This window comes from Sebastes umbrosus, chromosome 20, assembly GCF_015220745.1.
Source record: "Sebastes umbrosus isolate fSebUmb1 chromosome 20, fSebUmb1.pri, whole genome shotgun sequence".
NCBI lineage: Eukaryota > Metazoa > Chordata > Actinopteri > Perciformes > Sebastidae > Sebastes > Sebastes umbrosus.
In genome coordinates this window covers 14652854-14672741 of record NC_051288.1, presented here as the reverse complement: position 1 = coordinate 14672741, position 19888 = coordinate 14652854, and the positions used below count along the sequence as shown (strand labels likewise).

The following is a 19888-nucleotide window of genomic DNA, read 5'->3' as shown; positions in this document are numbered from 1 at the left end:
AGCCACTTTTATTCCAAAACTGTAAGAAATACTACACATAATTCCTACTTACTGTTTGTAGGTGAAGATGATGATCAGTATGGCGGGGACACAGCAGATAATGATAATAACTGCCAGAGCCAACAGCGCCCCCTCTGTGATGCCTACAATATTCGCAGCTTTCTTCACGCTGGTCACCACTTCAGGGGTTCGGATCTCCAGGATCCGTCCGCCGGGAGGGAGGAAGGGCTGGAACTCTTTATTGATGTCCAAGAGTTTACCATCAAGAAACCTTGGTGTGAGAAACACAATGACGTAACTGACACCATGTATATTTGGCAAAAAAAAACTTTAATACTAAGACTGACAAAACTTAGCAAGAACTTTTTTTTCTTGATTGGCTAAGCTGTTTTCAACAAAAATACAGGGAAACTTGTGTGAATGGCAGCACTCCAAGAAATTAATTGAGGCCAGTTAAATTAGGAAATACTTAATTGCGATGTAATTTAGGTTAGGTCCTGTCGCATTTTATGATATACAGATTTTGGAGAGCTGCCATTTCATGGATCCGTTGGCAAAGTTCTTACTTGTAGAGCTCCTGTCTAGCTACAGCTCTATTCGTCAGCGGGTCGATGGCATAAATCATGAGGTCCGACTTGGTGTAGTCTTCCTGCTCCATTCCATCGCCATGGCGATTGGGCCCGATGGTTTCCACGACAACTTTTGCTCCCGGGATCTGCTCCTGGACGTGGCGTTCCAAAATTCTGAGGATTAAAGAATAATGCATTTTGATTGACGGGATCACACTCGTTCAGGATACCGACATGGCCGACACACAATAACGTAAATATGCAAAAATACACCTCTGTGGACACACACACACCAAAGAGACAAACAAAACAACACACATGTTTTTTCATCATGTCAGCTAGGCAGACTTGTGCTGTGAAATATTGATTTCTGTCCCCGCTGAAACACCTGCTCACAGGAGGAACTGTCCTACAGGTGTGTGCATGTGTGTGTGTGTGAGAGAGAGAGAGTGAGGTAGAAAAACACAAGGGTAAGTGTTTTAAAACATCATTATCAAGTTATGTGTTCGTGAGGCACAAGAAAGCAGCAACCTGACTGAGCTGTGTACATGGCAGAACTATCATATCAAGTAATGAATAATGCAGTTTGTGTTTCGTATTAGCACGCTGCCTTTCTTCAAATGAATAAAAATACATTTGGCAGACTGTGGAGCGAGATACTATTACTTGATTTAAGCAAATTCCTGAAAGCTGCATTGGAGCAAAGTCAGAGTATCTCCCATTTAAGCCGCCACTGCGGTGTTGATAAGGTCATTTTTTTCAGGGCTCGAGCCCCAAATGTTCTGAGCGTAGCAACAAGGAATATCTTAAATAGTGTGTGTTGGCTTCAAGAGACAGAGGACAGGGGAGGACTACAAAGGAGACTGGTGGAAAATTTCAAAAATCACCATTGTGGAGATTTATCCTAATAAACATTCCTCCAAAAATATGTCCTCATATTCACACACACAGATCTGGATGACTTTAAACCTCAATACGGACAAAAATACGTGCACAATATAAAGATAAACTACATCTGTAACCACAGCTTGGTCTGTTTTTTACTGCATTAACAGGGTGCATTGTGGTCTAGCTGTGGTGCCTGCTACAGTCCCAGTGCGGGTTCTAGTTCAACAAAGCACTCGGAGCTTCATTCTTACTAGGACACTTCATTATGGTAAAAACACTATTTTTAAACACACAAGTTTTTATGCTCTTTATCAAGTCTTGTTGATTTCCCCATGGTAGCAATTACAGCTTCACTCCTTCCTATGGAGACACACCATAACTGAATCAATATAGAGGAGCCACTGAATTTTAATACACCCACTCTAATACAAAACTGTGACTTTTGAACTATTACTGACTTTTCAGACTTTCAGTGACAGCGTACATATGGACATATTTCAACTCTATATATCAGTATTCTATGAAGTTACTTATTCAGATGTATTATAATATATGAAGAGACTTTTTTCTTCCAAGATGAGTGGGCAACTGTCCATCAAAGTCTAAGGCTTTATGTAAGCAGGGTCTCAGTGGTTCAACAGAGAAGCTGTCCATCAACATCTATTTGCAGAGTTGACATCACTTGTTGAACTGAAATGTTGTCAACATTTCTAAGTTTGATTCTCATCACTCAGTGATTCACACAGTACAGCAAGCTTGATGCTATGGATGATTTCCCTAGTATATTATATAAAAAACAGTATAATATACATTACTTGAGCAGCTTGTCTTTGTTTTTCTCCACGTAAGTTGGGGGGACATTTGACACGACCACCTGCATGTCCAGCTGGTTCACGACTGACACCTACACAACAGAAGGCAAAGGAGAAAAAATAAATAAATAATAAACCTTATTTTCTATAGAACTTTTCTTAATGTTACAAAGTGCTTCACAACAAGGAACAAATACAATAAAAAAATAATAATAAAATACAATATAGATAAATAAATTGCAATGAAATAAAATCCACACATAAACTAATTTCTGCATTGAGCTGAAAACAGCATGTTCAGCCATAAATTATTTCACTAAACCTTATCAAATGGAACCTCCGCCAGTGAAATAAAAGTTTGAATTGGGAAAAACAAAATGTTTCCAATCCAACAATGCTTCAAGCTTGGGACAATTTGTTTTCACATTTGTATCTGCTTTAAGGACATTCTGGGAGCCACATGAATCTCATTGCAATTAAATGAAATCATGTCGTTACCAACGATAAGGAGGTAATGTTCTCAGTTTGGTTTGTTTGTCTATTTGTCAGCAGGATTACGGAAAAATTACGGGCCCGATTTTCATGGAACTTGGTTGAAGGGTGTAGCATGGGCCAAGGAAGAACCATTAAAGAGGACCTATTATGCTTTTGTGCTTTTTCCCTTTCCTTTAGTGTTTTATATAGTTTTTTTGTGCATGTAAAAGGTCTGCAAAGTTACAAAGCCCAAAGTCCACACCAAAGGGAGTTACTCTCCCCCGCAGAAACGCTGCTCCTGAACTGCCTGAAACATCTCGCTTGAAGTCCTGCCATTTCTTCCCTAACGTGGTGATGTCACCAAGTAGCACATTTGCATAATACCTGCCTAGCGGCTAGTTTGGAACGCCCTCAAACAAAGCTAGTTAGAACGGAGCTGGAGCGGAGTCCAAAGAGTTTTGTTCTGCTGACCAATCACAACAGAGTGGGCCAGCTGACCAGTCAGAGCAGACTGAGCTTTTCGGGAGGGCGGGGCCGGAGCTCAAACGGAGCGTTTCAGACAGAGAGTGAAAAGAGGTGCTGCAGCAAAGCTAGTATGAGATAAATAAAGCATCTTTTGATCATTAAAGCGTGTAAACATGTTCTAGTAGAAACCCAAAATACAAGTATGACTCTGAAAAAAAGCATAATAGGTCCAGTTTAAATTTGGATGGGATCAGAATCACTGGGTGGATACACAAATTATTTTTCACTTTCGTTAACATTGCGAGATGGTGGAGGTCTGCGCTCTCCGAGTGCCCTTGATTTTAAAAATGTATATTAAATTCTATTAAATTGATAAAATTGATTTATAAGTTATTATAAACCTGCCATCAATGTCAAAAATATAAATATACACACCACTATATCCGCCTTGCTGCTGTGTCCTTGACCATAGTTGTCCGTAGCGACCACCTCAAACTTAAAATACGACCGCCTCATGTTGCGGTACATGATCGCCGTCTTCACCACGCCGCTGTATGGTTCGATGATGAAGCCGTCTTTTCTATCTTTGGTGTCTTTACCAGCCGGAGGGGGAATGATAAGCCGGTACATCATAGAGCTGTAGTTACCAGTGTCTTTATCCAGGGCCTGTAACATGAGATAAATAAGAATCACTACACAGTGTCATTATTCTAATCATCATCACGACACCAACACGATATCATTATAATCCCAATCACTGTTATAATGATCATCATCATCATCGACAAAAACACTGGGATCAAGTCATTGTTGTAATCATCAGAATAATCAATTCTATTCTATGTTGTGGGATGATTATTATAACGAATGAGCCCTCCGCCTCTTCATCGTTTGATTCCAGGTGTTTGAGCAGCTGATTAATATGCAGCGCTGCCATGTATATTGATTAGTCTTGTGTTTGTCACTCACAAAAAAGGCCATATATTATCGTTGCTTTTTCTAGATTTGTTTTCTCATGCGTGGGGAAACATGCTGTTTGTTGGTGTTGTTTGATGCAGTACTCTGAATCAGCAGTAGGGGGGTAAAGTGGTGCCTTTGAGCTGTATGCAGGTCTATTCATACGTTCTGTCATTCTGGCTAACTATCAAGTCTCGCCTTCATTCACACTCACACACACGAACGTTTAAACCTCACATTCACGTCCAGACACACACACACACACACACACACACTAAGACAGACATTGATTTATTGCCGGGTCTTTACAAGAAGAGCCGGGAGTATAGACTACAGATTCAGCTCTGAGTCACCCGCCACATCAAAGGTAACGCTATGATAGCAAGAAACAACATTTTTATTCCCTTATGGCCAAGGAATAAGGACACGGAAGCAGGAGAAATAAAGGAAATAAGGAGGCATACATATAGAAAGATGAGGGAATAAGGGAGGACTGAGGGAAGAGTAGATGTATAGATCTATTTTTTGTGTTCTTACTTGCAGAGGTGGGTGAACGGCACAGTTAGGATATCTTTTCAGCAATACATCAGTAATATTAACCACCTGTTTAAACTGCAATAGCACAGGTGTGGAGTACAGACCTGATTATTTTCTATTGCACCTAGAAAGAGTATAGCTGTGTCCAAAATCCACATGCATACAAATTAGGGAAAAAGTGACACAATTCATATTTCTTGATGGTGGTGAAACAGCTCCAGGAAATAAATAAGGATTGGACAGTAATGTATGTTGATTTCTTGTGTGCCAACTCCAAAAACAGTATATTATATAGAAAGTATAAGTAGGATGTAGTATGGAATTGGGACATCGTTTTTTACCATGATGTGCATTAAGTTACAGTATCCTCAAAAATAAATACATTGACAAAGTACTTACACAAAGTTAGCAAGTGCTGTAAACATTCTGGTGCTTTTAAAACCTTTCCCATCTTGTATTTTGCCCATTTTTATCAATTTCGGTTTCAGCAACTTATACAATCATAGGCGTATGAATGCCACGATAATGCACAAGGCATTTAGCGCACAATAAGAACGCCTTTCTTGATTTAGGCGTGTCATTTGTACGCCCCATAGTCTGTACTGACTGCAATGTAAACGCATCCGTGTAAATATGCTACGCTCAGAGCATGTGACGTAGAATAAAAAAGACCGCTTATGGTGGGAGGTTGGGGAGGTGGACACGGATCCAACAACACGGGACTTTCAACCAGGAGACTGGTGGTCAAGACGTTCTATTTTGTGAGTTACATTGGGGACGTTTGTGACGTGTTTTCCACACTTATGCTACGTTGTTTCTGTACGTGTTTTACTTAGTTTACGTATTCATTTTAAGCCCAACCATGACTTTTCTCCTAAACCTAACTAAGTGGTTTTGTTGCCTAAACCTAACTGCGGACGTTACCGTAGTTTTGTTGCGTGGTGTTCAAATGACACAGGAAAAGCATATAATGCATCCTCATGACACGTGGAATGTCGTTGTAATGTTGTGCTATATATACGCCTTCCTGTGAGACCGGGTTGTATAGTCACATTTAATCACAAGTTTGTCTATTCTTTTTCAGCTGTATCTATATGGTTTATAGATAATTTCACAAAAATCCTTTATAAATCCAATATTGATTGTGACTCACTCAAGTCCATTCACACATTTGAGTTTCTCTTAAGGGGTCATCTAGAAAACACACGGTTTTCATGGGCTCACACATAAACTTTTTCAATGTTGAGCCAGTGTGTACATGAGAAATCCTGAATCCATATTGTTGAAGGTTTTAACTGTTGCAGCCCAAAAATAATATCTTAGATTTGGGAGTTTGAGTTGCAATGTTTTTCGTCTTATTCTTGTTTGCCTTCCTTGCCATATCAATTTTGCAATGAGCCTGTCCAATTTAACACATGTATATTACGGAATTTAAATGGGTAACATTTGAATTGGAAAGCGAAGCCTCTGCAGCACATTCATGAGTACACTCTCGAGTATTTCTCCCATTTCGAAAGGAAATCAACAAAGTGGAAGCCAAAATTAAAGCAACCACTCTGAGTCTGCTGCACACCTGAGACTCATTTAAAAGTATTTTTACAAGATGACTGAATCACTCTGTAAGTTCGGCAACGTTCAGACCGACAACAACCTTGTGTGAAAAAAATAGAGCCTCCTCATTAATGTCAATAAGAAACACTGTGAGGAACCAAGGCAGAGGCTCTGGCGAAAAATGTGGAAAAGGGAAAAAAGTTGGGTCACCTTTTGCTGAAACGCAATATCATCTGGCTGGTTAGTTGGAAATTTCCACGATAGGGGTGTAAGAAAATATTGAAAATTTAGAATATTGCAATATTATGATTTGTGATACTGTATTGATTCTCAAAAACACTCTATAGATTTTTAATTAATAGTTTACATGCAAAGATTAACTCAGTCAATAGAGATGCGCCCCCTCAGTGTATTTGCGCTCTCAAAGTCGTGCTATGATGCTGGATGTTACAGAGACTGTGATAAATGCAGATCCCACTGTGCTGATTGCATAACAAAGACACATGCAGCTTTTGCATGCAGTATAAATGTGTTATGTTTGCCTATTCTAAAATGGTGAATTTGAATATTTCTGCATACTAGGGTCCCTAAACAGTCTTGGAATTACATAAATTGGGTATCACTGTAAAGCTGAGAGCTGAGTTAGGGCGGCTGTGGCTCAGAGGGTAGAGCAGATTGTCCACCAGATTGTCCACCAATCGGAAGGTCGGTGGTTCGATCCCTGGCTGCTCCGGGTCACATGTCGATGTGTCCTTGAGCAAGACACTTAACCCCAAATTGCTCCCGAAGGCATAGCCATCGGTGTGTGAATGAGTATTTAGATTAGATCCTGATTGGCAAAGTTGGCACCTTAGCAGCCTCTGCCATCAGCGTGTGAATGTGTGTGTGAATGGGTGAATACTGACATGTAGTGTAGAGCGCTTTGAGTGGTCAGAAGACTAGAAAAGCGCTATATAAATGCAAGTCCATTTAGTCCATAGTAGCCATTTCATTGCAGTGAGACCATTAGAAACTTTACTTCACTGTATAAAATTACCTGTTGTGACCTCTAGGATAATCACAGCCTCATGAAACTTTATGGCTAGAGACCTAGAGCATTCAGAGAATGGAATGGCTTTCCTCGGTATGTTGATAATAAGGGGGTTACTGAGCAGTTTCCAGAACAGAGGTGCTCGTCATCCAATCACCGAAAAATGCAATTCTTGCAGAACGTTTTTGAAACCAAATCACAGCATGGCTTTTTCTATGTTGTTCCTCAAGGTCTTGGTGTGTTAATGTGGTATTTTGGACGGATTATTGATCATTTTAATCTATTCTCAATAGGAAGAAAAAGGTTAAATTTAGCACCAAATCCGTGTGACAAATGATATCAACCCAAAAATAGCTGCAACAATTGATGAAACATGATAGAGCAAGGGAATGGCCATCACAAACGTATATCATCATGTTCTACAATCTCGATTACATTCGATCATATTTTAAACGTATGACTAAAAGGGAAGGTTGTAATTAGTAATTAAAAGGGGAAGGGGAAAGGCTGACAAAATGTGACAAATAGTTATTGAAGAACAAAATAATCTTTGGAGGTGCAGAGTAGGTTTGCCAATGTGAGACTCATCTGCAATCCAATCAATATTTGTGTTCTGGCATCCTCTGAGGGACAAAAAAGACTGAACTCCCGCACGTATACTCTGAAGTCACGACAGCCCTGTGTGAAGCAATACACACAGATAACAAATATACACACTCACAAAAAAACTCATTAAGACAACGTGCGTGCTTCAGACAGATGTGATGGAATTAGTTTTACTTGAGTGAAAGCACTGAGATTGAAAATGCACATTTCCCTAACCTCTTGTCTCACTCACTCTTTCATCTGAATGTTAGCGAACGTGCCGCGAGCATCCCTGTCCGTCTTCATAGACACTCCATCTATTCATCCACCCCATGAATCATGCAGGTCTACCTTCTTCTGCCCAGTCGCTTTGCTCGCAGCAGGATGCCAGTTATCTTTATCTAACCATCAATCCTCCCCTCTTCCTTCCTATCTCCACATCTATTCCCTCTCCCTGTGGTGATCGAACCTACGAGCAGGCTATTAGTTTTTCTTGTCAGTCTGTTCAAGTATTTAAAGAGGTCAGACGACTGTAGAGCAGGTTACTGTAAACCAGCTCCAGCCTTGACACTGAAAATCCATATGCAAAACCACCACCCCTCAGGTGTTTGCAGCAGAGGAATAATAATGTGATGTACCAGATGTATGAGTGAGAAAAGCACATTTTCTACACTTTTGAAGTTATGACTCTTTGTTGCATGCTCCCCCTTATTCTCTCATCTTCTCTGTCGCTCTCACTGTGTATGATCTAATGAAGCAGGTATATCTAAGAATGATCTTAAAAACTCTAATAAAATATTAAAGCACATACTTTTCTGCCAGAGACCCTGCCCGAGTCTCTTGTGGCACCCAGGCTCATTAAAACATATTGCTACTTCTCAGAGCTCTGTGACCCATTTTGGGTCCTTAAAGGCATTTTAATAATACGCGCGTCGCTTGAGTTGTTTACAGTGATATGAAATTCTCCCGTGTTAGGTAGAAAAGAAAGGGAAACAAAGAGATGTATCAATTCACAGAGACAGAGAGGTAGATGTCGAGGGAGACAGACGGAGAATAATCTTACCGGTTAATCTTGTTACTTACCGGACTGAATATTATTTTCATTTTAAGTAAACAACACAAATACAAGCACACGGATCCACGCAGGCACTGTAAGCACCATCATACTGAGCTAAACTGAATTAAAGCTGGAAGCTGTCAAGACTACTTTTGTGTCCAAGTCATAATATTTTGAGTTTAACGGGAAAATTAGGGATATTATTCTAAGCAGGAACTGGTAACAGAAGAAGGGACAAGTAAAAATAATTTAAAATACAAAGCAATCCATGCAACAATATTAAAAACTGAAGTGTAAAAAGTTGTAATACAGTCAGCCAACTCACATTAGGGTTGTCAAAACTGGCCAAAACTTACGTTTAAATATAGAGCTTTTGTCAGACGCCCCGTTTCTATTTATTCCTGTTGCTTGCTTTGAAAGCACCACAATGGTCAAGAAACGGTTAATTCGTAAAATTTAAATGAGGAGCACAGCTGATAGGTACGTGGTTTGTTCACATGACGTAACGCTTGCTGTTAGGACACGATGCGATTGAGTTCTCCGCCGTCATTACGGTTGTTGTTGAATTATTCCTTGTTAAGCTTGACCTAACGTTACGTTTCATTTCCAATCAATGAAAGTGACCTTGTGTGACCCCCGTCATGCGGTGCATTCAATGCAGCTGAGCAGGCCCACGCGAGAACGCTTGATGGCGTGAAACATCAACCTCTTCACAGCAGGGAGTGGATGGTAGGCGTGGAAGTGGGGCTTTTGAAATACTAAATGAATAACAGTGGTGACGACTGCAGCCTCAGCAGGTGAGCGGTGAGGCAGCAGGCACGCAGCAGGGAGCAAATCACTGGCGGCTTAAGTACACCGCCATTATTAAAAGACTTTGTTGCAGTGAGAGGAGTGTGCTATGTGGGTAAAGCGGTGACTCAAGTTGGGCTGCCTGAACTTGCGCGTACTATAGGCTTCACTTCATTAATTACATTATATTGTCACGTGTTCCTATACTTTATCTACCCCCCTGCCGCTTGGATGTATATGTATGTGTGTGTATGTCTGTACCTGTATTTGCAAGACGGAGGTGAATGTTTTAGCATCTTCCGCAACCCCTCCGATGTAAAGAGGTCTGGTGAAAACCGGCGGGTGGTCGTTCTCATCCTGGATGTCGATCATCACCTTAGCTGTGTTGGCTAGGACACACACAGAGACACAATTTAATGATACACTTTTGCCTTTGGCATGGCTACAACAAGATAAAGGGTTCTTCTGTAAAGCACATTCAGTATTTGAGATAAAAAGCAAACAATGAAATGCAAGAAATTAATCAACAAGGACAAACACAACCAACCACCAGATTCAGGTCTGCAGTTCTGAACCTGTAAGTCCAACCTGTAACGCATATCGGCAAGAAAAGCAACAGCGGCCGTTCAGACCTGCAAATGTAAACATTCCATTTCCCAGCAGGCAAAGCCATATCTTATGCATTGCCTGCCTCTGTCACAAGAATTACAATTGCAGCAGCTATAACTATCTTACCTTGTAGGCGATAATATCGACATGTCTACACTATTTGTCTAAATTGCTACTGCTGTTGCTTTGCTTTTCTAGAGGTTGTAGAGGTTGGCGAGTGTAAAACTGCTCTGACAATGATTGAGCAGCACCTCTCCTAGTGGAATATCCGCAGCCACAGTTACAACCCATTTCCATGAAGTGATCAGCAGCATTTTGAGAAAACAAAGATGAGAAGGGGAACGGAAAATACTGAAAGCCTGGTTTCCTCAAGCATTTCTCTACAACATTAAATAGCAATGACTAAACAAGCTACAAAGTTCTGAAAAAGCATCCTTAGGTATTATTTATTAATAGGGGGGGAGTATTTGAGTAACGACTGGAGGACTGTTAGCTTCCAGAGCTGGTAGAAGACACATTCTGAATATGTGCTGTGAGAAATATAAGGCTGAATGTCGAGGAATGCTGCAGTCGAGGTGACCCTGCTCTGAAACATCTGGTCTGATTTTTGAGATATATTCACTGGTAATGACCATTGACAACATTGTAGTCAACATCATGGGCTTTCCAAGTCAAAAGACTCAAGTTGTAACTGTAAAGGCCCAGACACACCAACACAACATCAAAAAAGTAGTGTCGCCTCACGTCACCTTTGTCTTGGCCGACAAGTTGCATTTGAACACACCGCAAAGACTACAGCTGACGGCCGGTTAGCATGTACTTTCTGCGCCTGCGTGTGATGACATAACTCTCTACACCAGCAGGTCGCGGTAGTCTGTATTTGTCTTTCAAAAAGGGAAACCGGAAGACCGAGGTCTGCGGATATATAAGCCGTTGTTATGATACATACATGAAACAAAGCAGCGTTTGTCGACCATTTTCACACCACTCTCACTCACCACTAAGCTTCATTCCAGATGGCCATGTCGCTGTGAACATATCTGTGTATTGGAATGATCAGATGAGATGAAGATGAAAAATGACTGTGTCATTCAAAACTGTGTTTTTCCTCTTGAATTTACTCGTTTCCTCACTTCCGTTTCTCTTCTCGTGCACTGATTCGTTTAAGCTGAACCGCCAAACAGAGGGATTTCTCTCACCGACTGGTGTCGCCGCCGATTCAACATGCTGAATCGGCCCAAAACCTCCAACACGGACAGACTAGAGCCGACGATGCGGGACACACCGCAAAAACTAGGCCGACGGACGCTCACCGACGACCCCAAACTGTCCGACGCCAGACCGTCGGCTTGGTGTGTCAGGGCCTTAAGAGGTATTTTGAATTACACACATGCACACTGCATGGGGAAATCTATTTTTCAATGACAGAAAATAGATTAAACGTAACAGTAATTCACCCGAGCTACACATTCAGTACAGGACAAAACATTGTGCCAATGAGCCCTAGTCATTCATATTCAGTTGTTGCAACATGGAATGACTCACTTTCACTCTTATCTGGCCAAAACAGGGAGTTGTGAATCACACCCAAGTACAACTGCAACACAATACATCAACCAAACTGTGTTGTAAAAGTGAGAATCATGAGTCAGAAGGAAAGAACAATTCCCAGGATTGTGAACTGCTCAAATCTTACTCCAAGAAAAAAACAAAACTTTGGCCTGTAAAAAAGAAAAACGCAGACAAAACAAGCAGATGTAAAACATTAATCTGCTTAACTACAACAGCCATTGTACCAAAATGTCTATTTACAATTCCAACCATCACTCGAGTTTAAAAAACCCATTTAACACATTGTTAGAATCTTATTGATTTGTCGCCTGATTGAAATGCGTACCAAAAATCATCAAAGGAGATTTGCTAATGACTACAATGATTTGTAGTTTTAATCCCTGCAGAGTGGTTAAATTCAAATAGCTGGATGAAATGACAAAAGCGAGTGGTAAACACCTATAATTAAAGCAGAAAGGGGAAACCTGGGGAGCCGAGCATCAATTAAGAACAATGCAGTTTTTAAAAGGAAGAAAGAGAGAAATACTAGCAGATGCAGATGGTTAGAAAAAGGCAGAGAGAAGAGACAGGAAATACAAAAGAGGAGAAAGAGTGAGAGACTAATTGAAGCTATTTTCACTTTGCTTATAATTTCAATCAAAACCATAAAAACGGTCGGTGTTTCCTCCCACATGCAACTAGAGGAAGTTTAACTTTTTAAATGAGGACAGAAATGGAAGAAAGTTAAGACAGCATGAAGAAAGAGAAAAGTACAAAAATAAATAATAAGAAAGACTGATATAATCTAGATTACTGCAGGTTCAGCACAATTTAACACTGACATGACCTGCTCAGATCACTCTGTGCCGATGTAACCGGGGAACAGCTTTACAGATAAAATCGACAATCTTCCGAGCTGCCCATCAGCTCTATTTGGTCACTTTGATCAGTGCAAACATGTTTGATATGTGAGAGATAAAGTCTGGACAGTTACATTATTGCACATCAGCAAGAGCTGTGAGACACAAATGTAGAAGGCAGAGGAAAAGTGCAAAAACAGCAGCAGTGAAGACAACAAGCTGGTGTAGCCTACAGGTTTGATAGACACCTGAGAGAGAGGAAAAGGCTGCTTGAAAGGTAACAACAGCAGCCGAGGCACAATATAGCTTGTCTTCCAAGACATTAACTGTATAGACAAGGTGAAGAGTTGAGGAGAACTTGTACGGGGGAAAAAGTACAGAGAGCTCCAGAGAGAATAAAGAGAGGGAGATAAATGTATGTGCAACAGAGAAAGCTAAAGCCTGTGGCAAGTATATATCTTAACAATGTCACGTAGTGCACTGTTTTTAATCCTTTAGTGTGCGCGTGTATAATTAGAGAGAAGAAAAATGTCGGAAATCTGCGGTGATGCAATCCCATGTCAAAAGTTAGTCCTGAAATCTTTGCGGAGGAGAGTTCATAAACACAACCAGAGCACTTACTCTTAGAGGGAACCCGGAGGTTCGAGGACACCACTCTCATGGAGTCGGCTTCTACCTTCAGAACGTAGGTGGAAGTGGCCTCGTAGTCCAGGGGCTTGGCTGTGGAAATCACTCCTGTAGTTTCATTTAATGCGAACACGCCTGGAGAGACGAGAGAGATAAAGACAGACAGCAAGAGCGGGACGAAAGAAAGAGAGAGCAAAATGAAGGAGAGAAAGGTCAAGACAGAGGGATTTTTTATTTTTACTTTCTCGTATAGAGCAGTTGGATGGTGAGCAGGAAGTTTTATAGTGTATTAGGGCTACACAATATTGGGAAAAACTGACAATGCTGTATTTTTTTCTGCAGCATGTATTGCGATATAAAGAAATACAAGATTTGTCACCCTCAGGGGCGGAAGAAAATTCTGTACATTTTAAAGTTAACTGTATCAATCTGTTGCAATTTGAGAGTAGAATTAAGTGACTAGATCTATGAAGAATTTTGTGCTCTTGTAAATTATTTAATCATAAACACGGTTGTTTGGATGTGAATGGTGATGACGCAGCAAAAAAGTCACACCCACTGAGAATGGTAAATGAGACGGGATCCATGTTTCAAGACAGGTCGGGTGGGTCGACGCAGACCCGTGACGCACTGAGGAGTCGCGCCGCGAGCAGGAGGAGCTTGATGGACTGCCAGTAGGCATAAGGCACTCGGCACCTGATTGGACGAATGCTTTCCCTCGTGGGCTGCTGCTCCCAGCTTTTAAACCGGAACCAACATTGCGGCTCGTTTGGAAACTTTCTTCTCTTATATCACGAAAATAATTCACCGAAATGTGTTTCTGAAAAAAAGTTTTGTGGGAGAAATAAGCCATGCAGTTGCTGAATCTGTCTTTATTTTAGATCGACAACGGTTAGTTTAAAAGTTTCTCAGGAGTTTCCTAGAGGCAGCAAGTCATGCCGGACCCTGATTTGCATAAAGTAGCCTAGACCTCAACTTTATGCAAATGAGGAGCGGCCAATGTGACGCCCCGTCTCTCGAATCGCACCGCCATGCTACCAGTATGCATTGAACGGCTGCTTGCATAGACAATAAATGGGAAGTGTGGAAAGGACGGAGGCTGTGGACATGTAACATAAGTCTACGGCCCCGGGAAGTGCGAGGTCTGAGTGAGGGGGGCTGTTAAGCTCACGACCAGAGCCACGAGCCAGCTTCACCCCGTGCCTATCCAAGGCGACTAGAGCTGGTCGCGGTGCTGCACCACGGAGGAAATGCAGGGAGAGGGTCCCACAAGGGAATCCTCCCACGCCAAGCAGCCGACCCTGACCCGCCGAGTTGAATCCCCCAGGCAGACTGCATGGACAACACCCGTTGAGAAGTGTAAAAATATTTTCAGTTCATTATGAAACTGCGGCGGGCCTACCTAGACTGTAGGTGGCCTAATCAATGGAAACAGTGAAGTTTTCCTTTTGTATCAAGCGGGAAAAAAAAGTTGTAGCATGACGTGTTTGAGTTAGTTTGCCGACATCGCACGTCCTGCGATGTGACCAGGTCTTGTTTTCCCAGGCTAAATGCAAGTCAAGGGAGGCCTTACTCCAGTCCAGATGGTGGTTATAACGCACCTAAAGCTGTTGAGTTATGGCTAAAAAAAAACAAAAAAAAGAATAATTTAACTTAGCCATAATATCCGTTACATTCATGCTATCCATAAACTTTTACAAGCACATGCAGGACTCGCATCCGTACATAACTTAATGGTGAACCAGCCACTTTATTGGCGGTCACACCCAGTGAATCCAGCCAACTCCACAACAGGCCCCACTCCAAGTAAACTCACCTCCCTTGTTGCCTCCGATGATGGAGTAGATGATAGTTTGATTGACAGCAGCCGCCATGATGGTTCCCACCGGGATCCCAACAGCAGCCTCCTCGCTCACTGGTGGAAACCTGGGAACGGATCAGTCAATCAATATCCACTGATAAGAAAATGAATTATGTATATGAAGACTGTTGCTCTCAAGGGTCGACTGCAAATTGGCAAGTTATATATAACTGAGAGTTACATAAGTCAAACACATCCACATTTTTTACTTTACCTTGACTTTAAGTGTACTTAAACAGCGTTCACACTCAAAGAGCTACTTAGAGGGTACAGCAATCAGGTAAGAAGGTGTTCTTGTGTTTAGAGAGTTGGCTGCTGAACAACCTTTTTAATGCAGGTAATGAACACATTCACATTATTTTTCCAATGCATTTCAATTTCTGACAACATAGATCATCCAACTGTGAACTGTAGGATGCTGAATGCTACTCCATCAAAGCAAACTACCGCACACTAATAACGCAAGTTGGACACAAAAATAAAAGGCAGAGAGTAGTTCATTCAAGTTTCCCTCAACATACTGGCGTAAAGTGAGTCTAGTGGCTGCCTGAAAAGTACAAAATCATTTCATAAATAAAAGGTTTGCTTTGGGAAGAAACGGCTGGTAATAATTAGGGGCTGCAGCAACTGTCAATCTATCGATTGTTAAATGCCAGAAAGTAGTGAGGAATGACCCGTCATCATTCCCCCTGAGCCCACGGTGAAGTCTTCAAATAGCATTTGATATTCAGATATAAAATAATCAGTTTATTGTTGTTTGAAACAGAGAAAAAGCAGAAAAATGTTGACATTTGAGAAGATGGAACCAGAGAATGTCTGACATTTCTGCTTTGACAGAAAAATTTAAAGATTAGTTGATTAGAAAAAAATAGATACTGATTCATTTTCTGTTGATCAACTAGCGGATTAATCAACTAATTGTTTTAAACTCTTAGTGGTAATATAAACCATACGTGACTTAAAGTTACTGTGAGGAACAATTTAATACCGACGCCTCTGTATGACCTATAGAGACCTATCAGCAAGAAGATTGGCTATTTATATTTAGTTATTCGTGATGCTTGTCATCGGTGCGACGGGGGTTGAATTCCACACAAAATCACACGAAATCATGCAGGTTCACCAGCAACTCCTTCAGTTTAGACTCTGCGAGGGGCAGACTGTCAGACCCTTGCTGCAGTAAAATGGGAAGTTTTCTAAAAGGGACTCTGGTGCCAAAATCGGCCAAATTATGACCGCCAAAATCAACACAAAATTAAAGTTCCTCACAGTAGCTTTAAGTTAATCTACTAAAACATACACCCCACTGCATGGTCCTTCAAGGTGTTTTATGGTGTATATTGTGTTTGGATAAAACTTGATCCAGTATCAGTAAATAGTGTGTCTGACAGGCTTTATTAGTTGCCTGAGCCAGGCAGTGAAATTACACCATCAACAGCTTTCAAAGAGAACCATGCAGGCATGGTCTTGTTTTTGTCCACCTGCCTCTCGTTGCATGTGGTGGGCATTTTTCCCTGCTTACAACCCTGACAGATTTTTTCTCAGAACCTGGCAACCCTCAAATTTCCAGCAGATTTCGCTCCATTAAATAAACCCAGTCCAGTCATTAGACCAACCGTCACAGCTGGCTAAACATTATAACATGGGCTACCAACTGGCTAAGCTATCAAGTAATCACAACATGATAAATGGGACTGTTGGGGGAGCGAGCGAGAGAGAGAGAGAGAGAGAGAGAGAGAGAGAGAGAGAGAGAGAGAGAGAGATTGTGTAGATGTTAACTTCCTGAAGTAAATCCTCTTTAAAAAAAAAAATACAGGCCCCTTCTCACAGCAGACACTTTGACTGCAGGAAAAGCACAGGTGTTATTTATAACATTAACGGCTGCTCTGTTCTACGTGTCGCAGTCAGCCGTGACAGTGAAGCATATACACAATACCCGCACCCTGAAGCTGAAGCTGCTAAATAGCCATCATTAATTTCATCACCTGTGCTTTTGCTAACTGTGGCAAGTCAAAATGTGCAACTTAGTGTACGTGGTGATTTATTCACACACACTAAGGAGATTGATTGGAAGTTATTTTCAAATTTGTATTAACAGTATTATTAATAGGCTGATATTTAGGCCATATATCAGGATTTATTGGGAGAAACCATGTAAAATCAGACATTCAGGACCCCAATATAGCCTGAATGGAGTGATCCTTTGTTTCTTAACATACACATTTTTCCACCATTGCAGTCGAATCACACTCCTTAGATCGAATCGTTGAATAGTCGACTATTCAGAGTCACCCCTAGTTTCTACAGTCATTTACACTGTTCACTCAAAACAGAAAATGAGAAACAAATTTGGTCTTGTTTTGTAGCAATCACTGATAAACATAAAATGATTGTATTCCTCTCCTCTTGCTGAAGTATTTTGCTCTTTCTACCCCTCTTACATCTTATTTCCCTTTCTCTCCCCCTACTTCTTCCCCACTACAATTTAAGTTTCCCACTTACACCCACTACATTCATATCCACCTACATTTCTCCTCCTGCATCCACATCTCCTCCTTTCCTCCATCTTTCCCCTCACCTCCTCCCCTCCTCCTCCTCTTTCCCTCAGGCTGCTGCTTCCAGCCAACATCCCAGCAGACCTCGGCAACAATCGTTATCCATTCCTCCATCCCTCCCTCTCCACAATGGCTGTTTGACAGGGGTGAAGGAGCACAATTGAGAGGATGCCCCCACACACACACACACACACACACACACAAGCTGATACACCAGACTACTTGCACACATACAATTCAATGATACCAACGCACACAACTACTTGTGGACGGATTAAAACGCATTTACGGGCATAAAGATGTACGCAAGGCTCCATTCACATGTATAGTGCATGGCATAGTACAGATAAACACACACACACACACACACACCTCATCAAGCCCTGATCCTCCCTCCTGCGCTCTCTAATCATTGCTGTCCTAACTACAGCAAGCTGGGCTGATACTGATAACAGAAACACACAGTCACGCACAAACGTGTACTGCTCTACTTATGGGGACATTGTTTTGACTTTCATTCACTCCCTGGAGGCTTACTCTAATGTAATGTAATAATTCTAACAAGAGCCCTGAAACCGACTCTGTGGTCTTAACCCTGAAATGAAAGATTTACCTTGTGGCGATTGGAATTTTTCAAGACAAAGTGAAAAGATTTTTGTCTACACAAAGTGATGGATAGAAAAGCACACAAGCACACACACCTGAAACACATAATCAGACCGAATGTAGGCTATAGGGCATAAACCTTAACAGAGCTGCGAGAGTGTTGAGCGTTTCGGCGGTGTGAAGGGATAGACAGAATTATGAGGATAGTGATGGATGTTGGCAATGATACCCTCCCCGCTGTGGGTCTTTCTCTTACAGCCACCGCCATTCGTTTATCCCGCTTTTTAGCCCGTCTCTTTCATATATGTATGATACATCCTCTTCCCTTCTCGTCGTTATTCTTTCCCTTCCTCGCACTGCTCCTTTTCATTTCTCTCACTCGCTACTGAGATTCTGGTTTCTTTTAATCTCATTCTTTTTATATTTGTCTTTGTCCACACCGAACTACAATATCCTCTGAGCCGAGCGGTGCTTTGGTTCTGTCGGGCTCTGGCGATGCTGTTTTTGACAGTCACGTTTGATCTACTGTATGACATACTGTACTCGGCGTGGGAGGCCATGCCTGGAAGACGGCGAGGCAAACTCAAGTAGGTCAACTCTTGTTAGCCAACATTAGCAGTCTTTGTTTTTATCGTTATGTAAGCTGGACATATGCTGCATATTTGTATTAACCTTGGAGACAGCATTTACTCACACCACATGTTTTAATCACCAAAATGTGCAACTTCTATGTTCACACTTAATAGTTTGTCATAATATAACAAACTGAACATAAACATGAAAGCCTGGGTGTTTTTTTCTTCCAATGATATTCAACAGATTGCTTTTGTTACTAAATTTAGTGACTGCAATTCTACTTGTAACGGAAAGCAAGAAAAAAACAAGAATTACCGCCACGCGGTTGTACGCCTCCGCCAACCAGTCACAGTTTACATCCGTGTCTGTCCAAAATGTCTTCACTTCATACATTTTTACCCTGTTAGACCTTTCTGTGAAATTGTCTCAATTGGAATATCAATTATTGAGTTATGGCCAAAAACGTGTTTTGTGACGTCACAGTGACCTTTCACCACCAAAATCTATTCACTTCATCCTTGAGTCCAAGTGGACGTTTGTGCCAAATTTGAAGAAATTCGATAAAGGCATTCTCGTGATATTGCATTCACAAAAATGGTTTTGGACGGATGGATGGACAACCTGAAAACATAACGCCATACCGCCACGGCTGTCGCTGGCGTGGAGGCATGAAAACGAATATATAGATCTCCAGATAGCTGGGAAGATGTGTACAATGTGGTCTGTCTCAGCACAGTCTCAGTAAAGACTGCAATTAGCCAAAACATGTGACATATTTTTATGTTTATGTTAAGTTTTATCTGCTAGCTAATGGTATGATTAGCCAACAATAACTCGTCAAACCACTTTATCAGGAAAATTGGACCTTGTTGGGTTGTCATTTAGAACAAGAAGCTGAAAGTTATGGAGGTTCCCTACTGTAGCCGTTT

At 41.4% G+C, this 19888-nt stretch overlaps 1 protein-coding gene across 9 annotated transcripts in view; it reads right to left on the bottom strand.

Annotated features, from left to right (window-relative positions):
- Positions 1–19888, bottom strand: part of LOC119479369 (protocadherin-15-like) — a 331261-nt gene that overhangs the window by 40363 nt on the left and 271010 nt on the right. For all 9 annotated transcript variants that reach the window (XM_037754884.1, XM_037754889.1, XM_037754892.1 and 6 more), the window contains 7 exons: positions 15178–15287; positions 13356–13496; positions 9976–10103; positions 3644–3874; positions 2273–2361; positions 567–743; positions 53–271 (listed from right to left, as the gene is read on the bottom strand). In XM_037754884.1, coding sequence (XP_037610812.1) covers positions 53–271; positions 567–743; positions 2273–2361; positions 3644–3874; positions 9976–10103; positions 13356–13496; positions 15178–15287 — 1095 coding nt within the window. The remainder of the gene's footprint in view (positions 1–52; positions 272–566; positions 744–2272; positions 2362–3643; positions 3875–9975; positions 10104–13355; positions 13497–15177; positions 15288–19888) is intronic.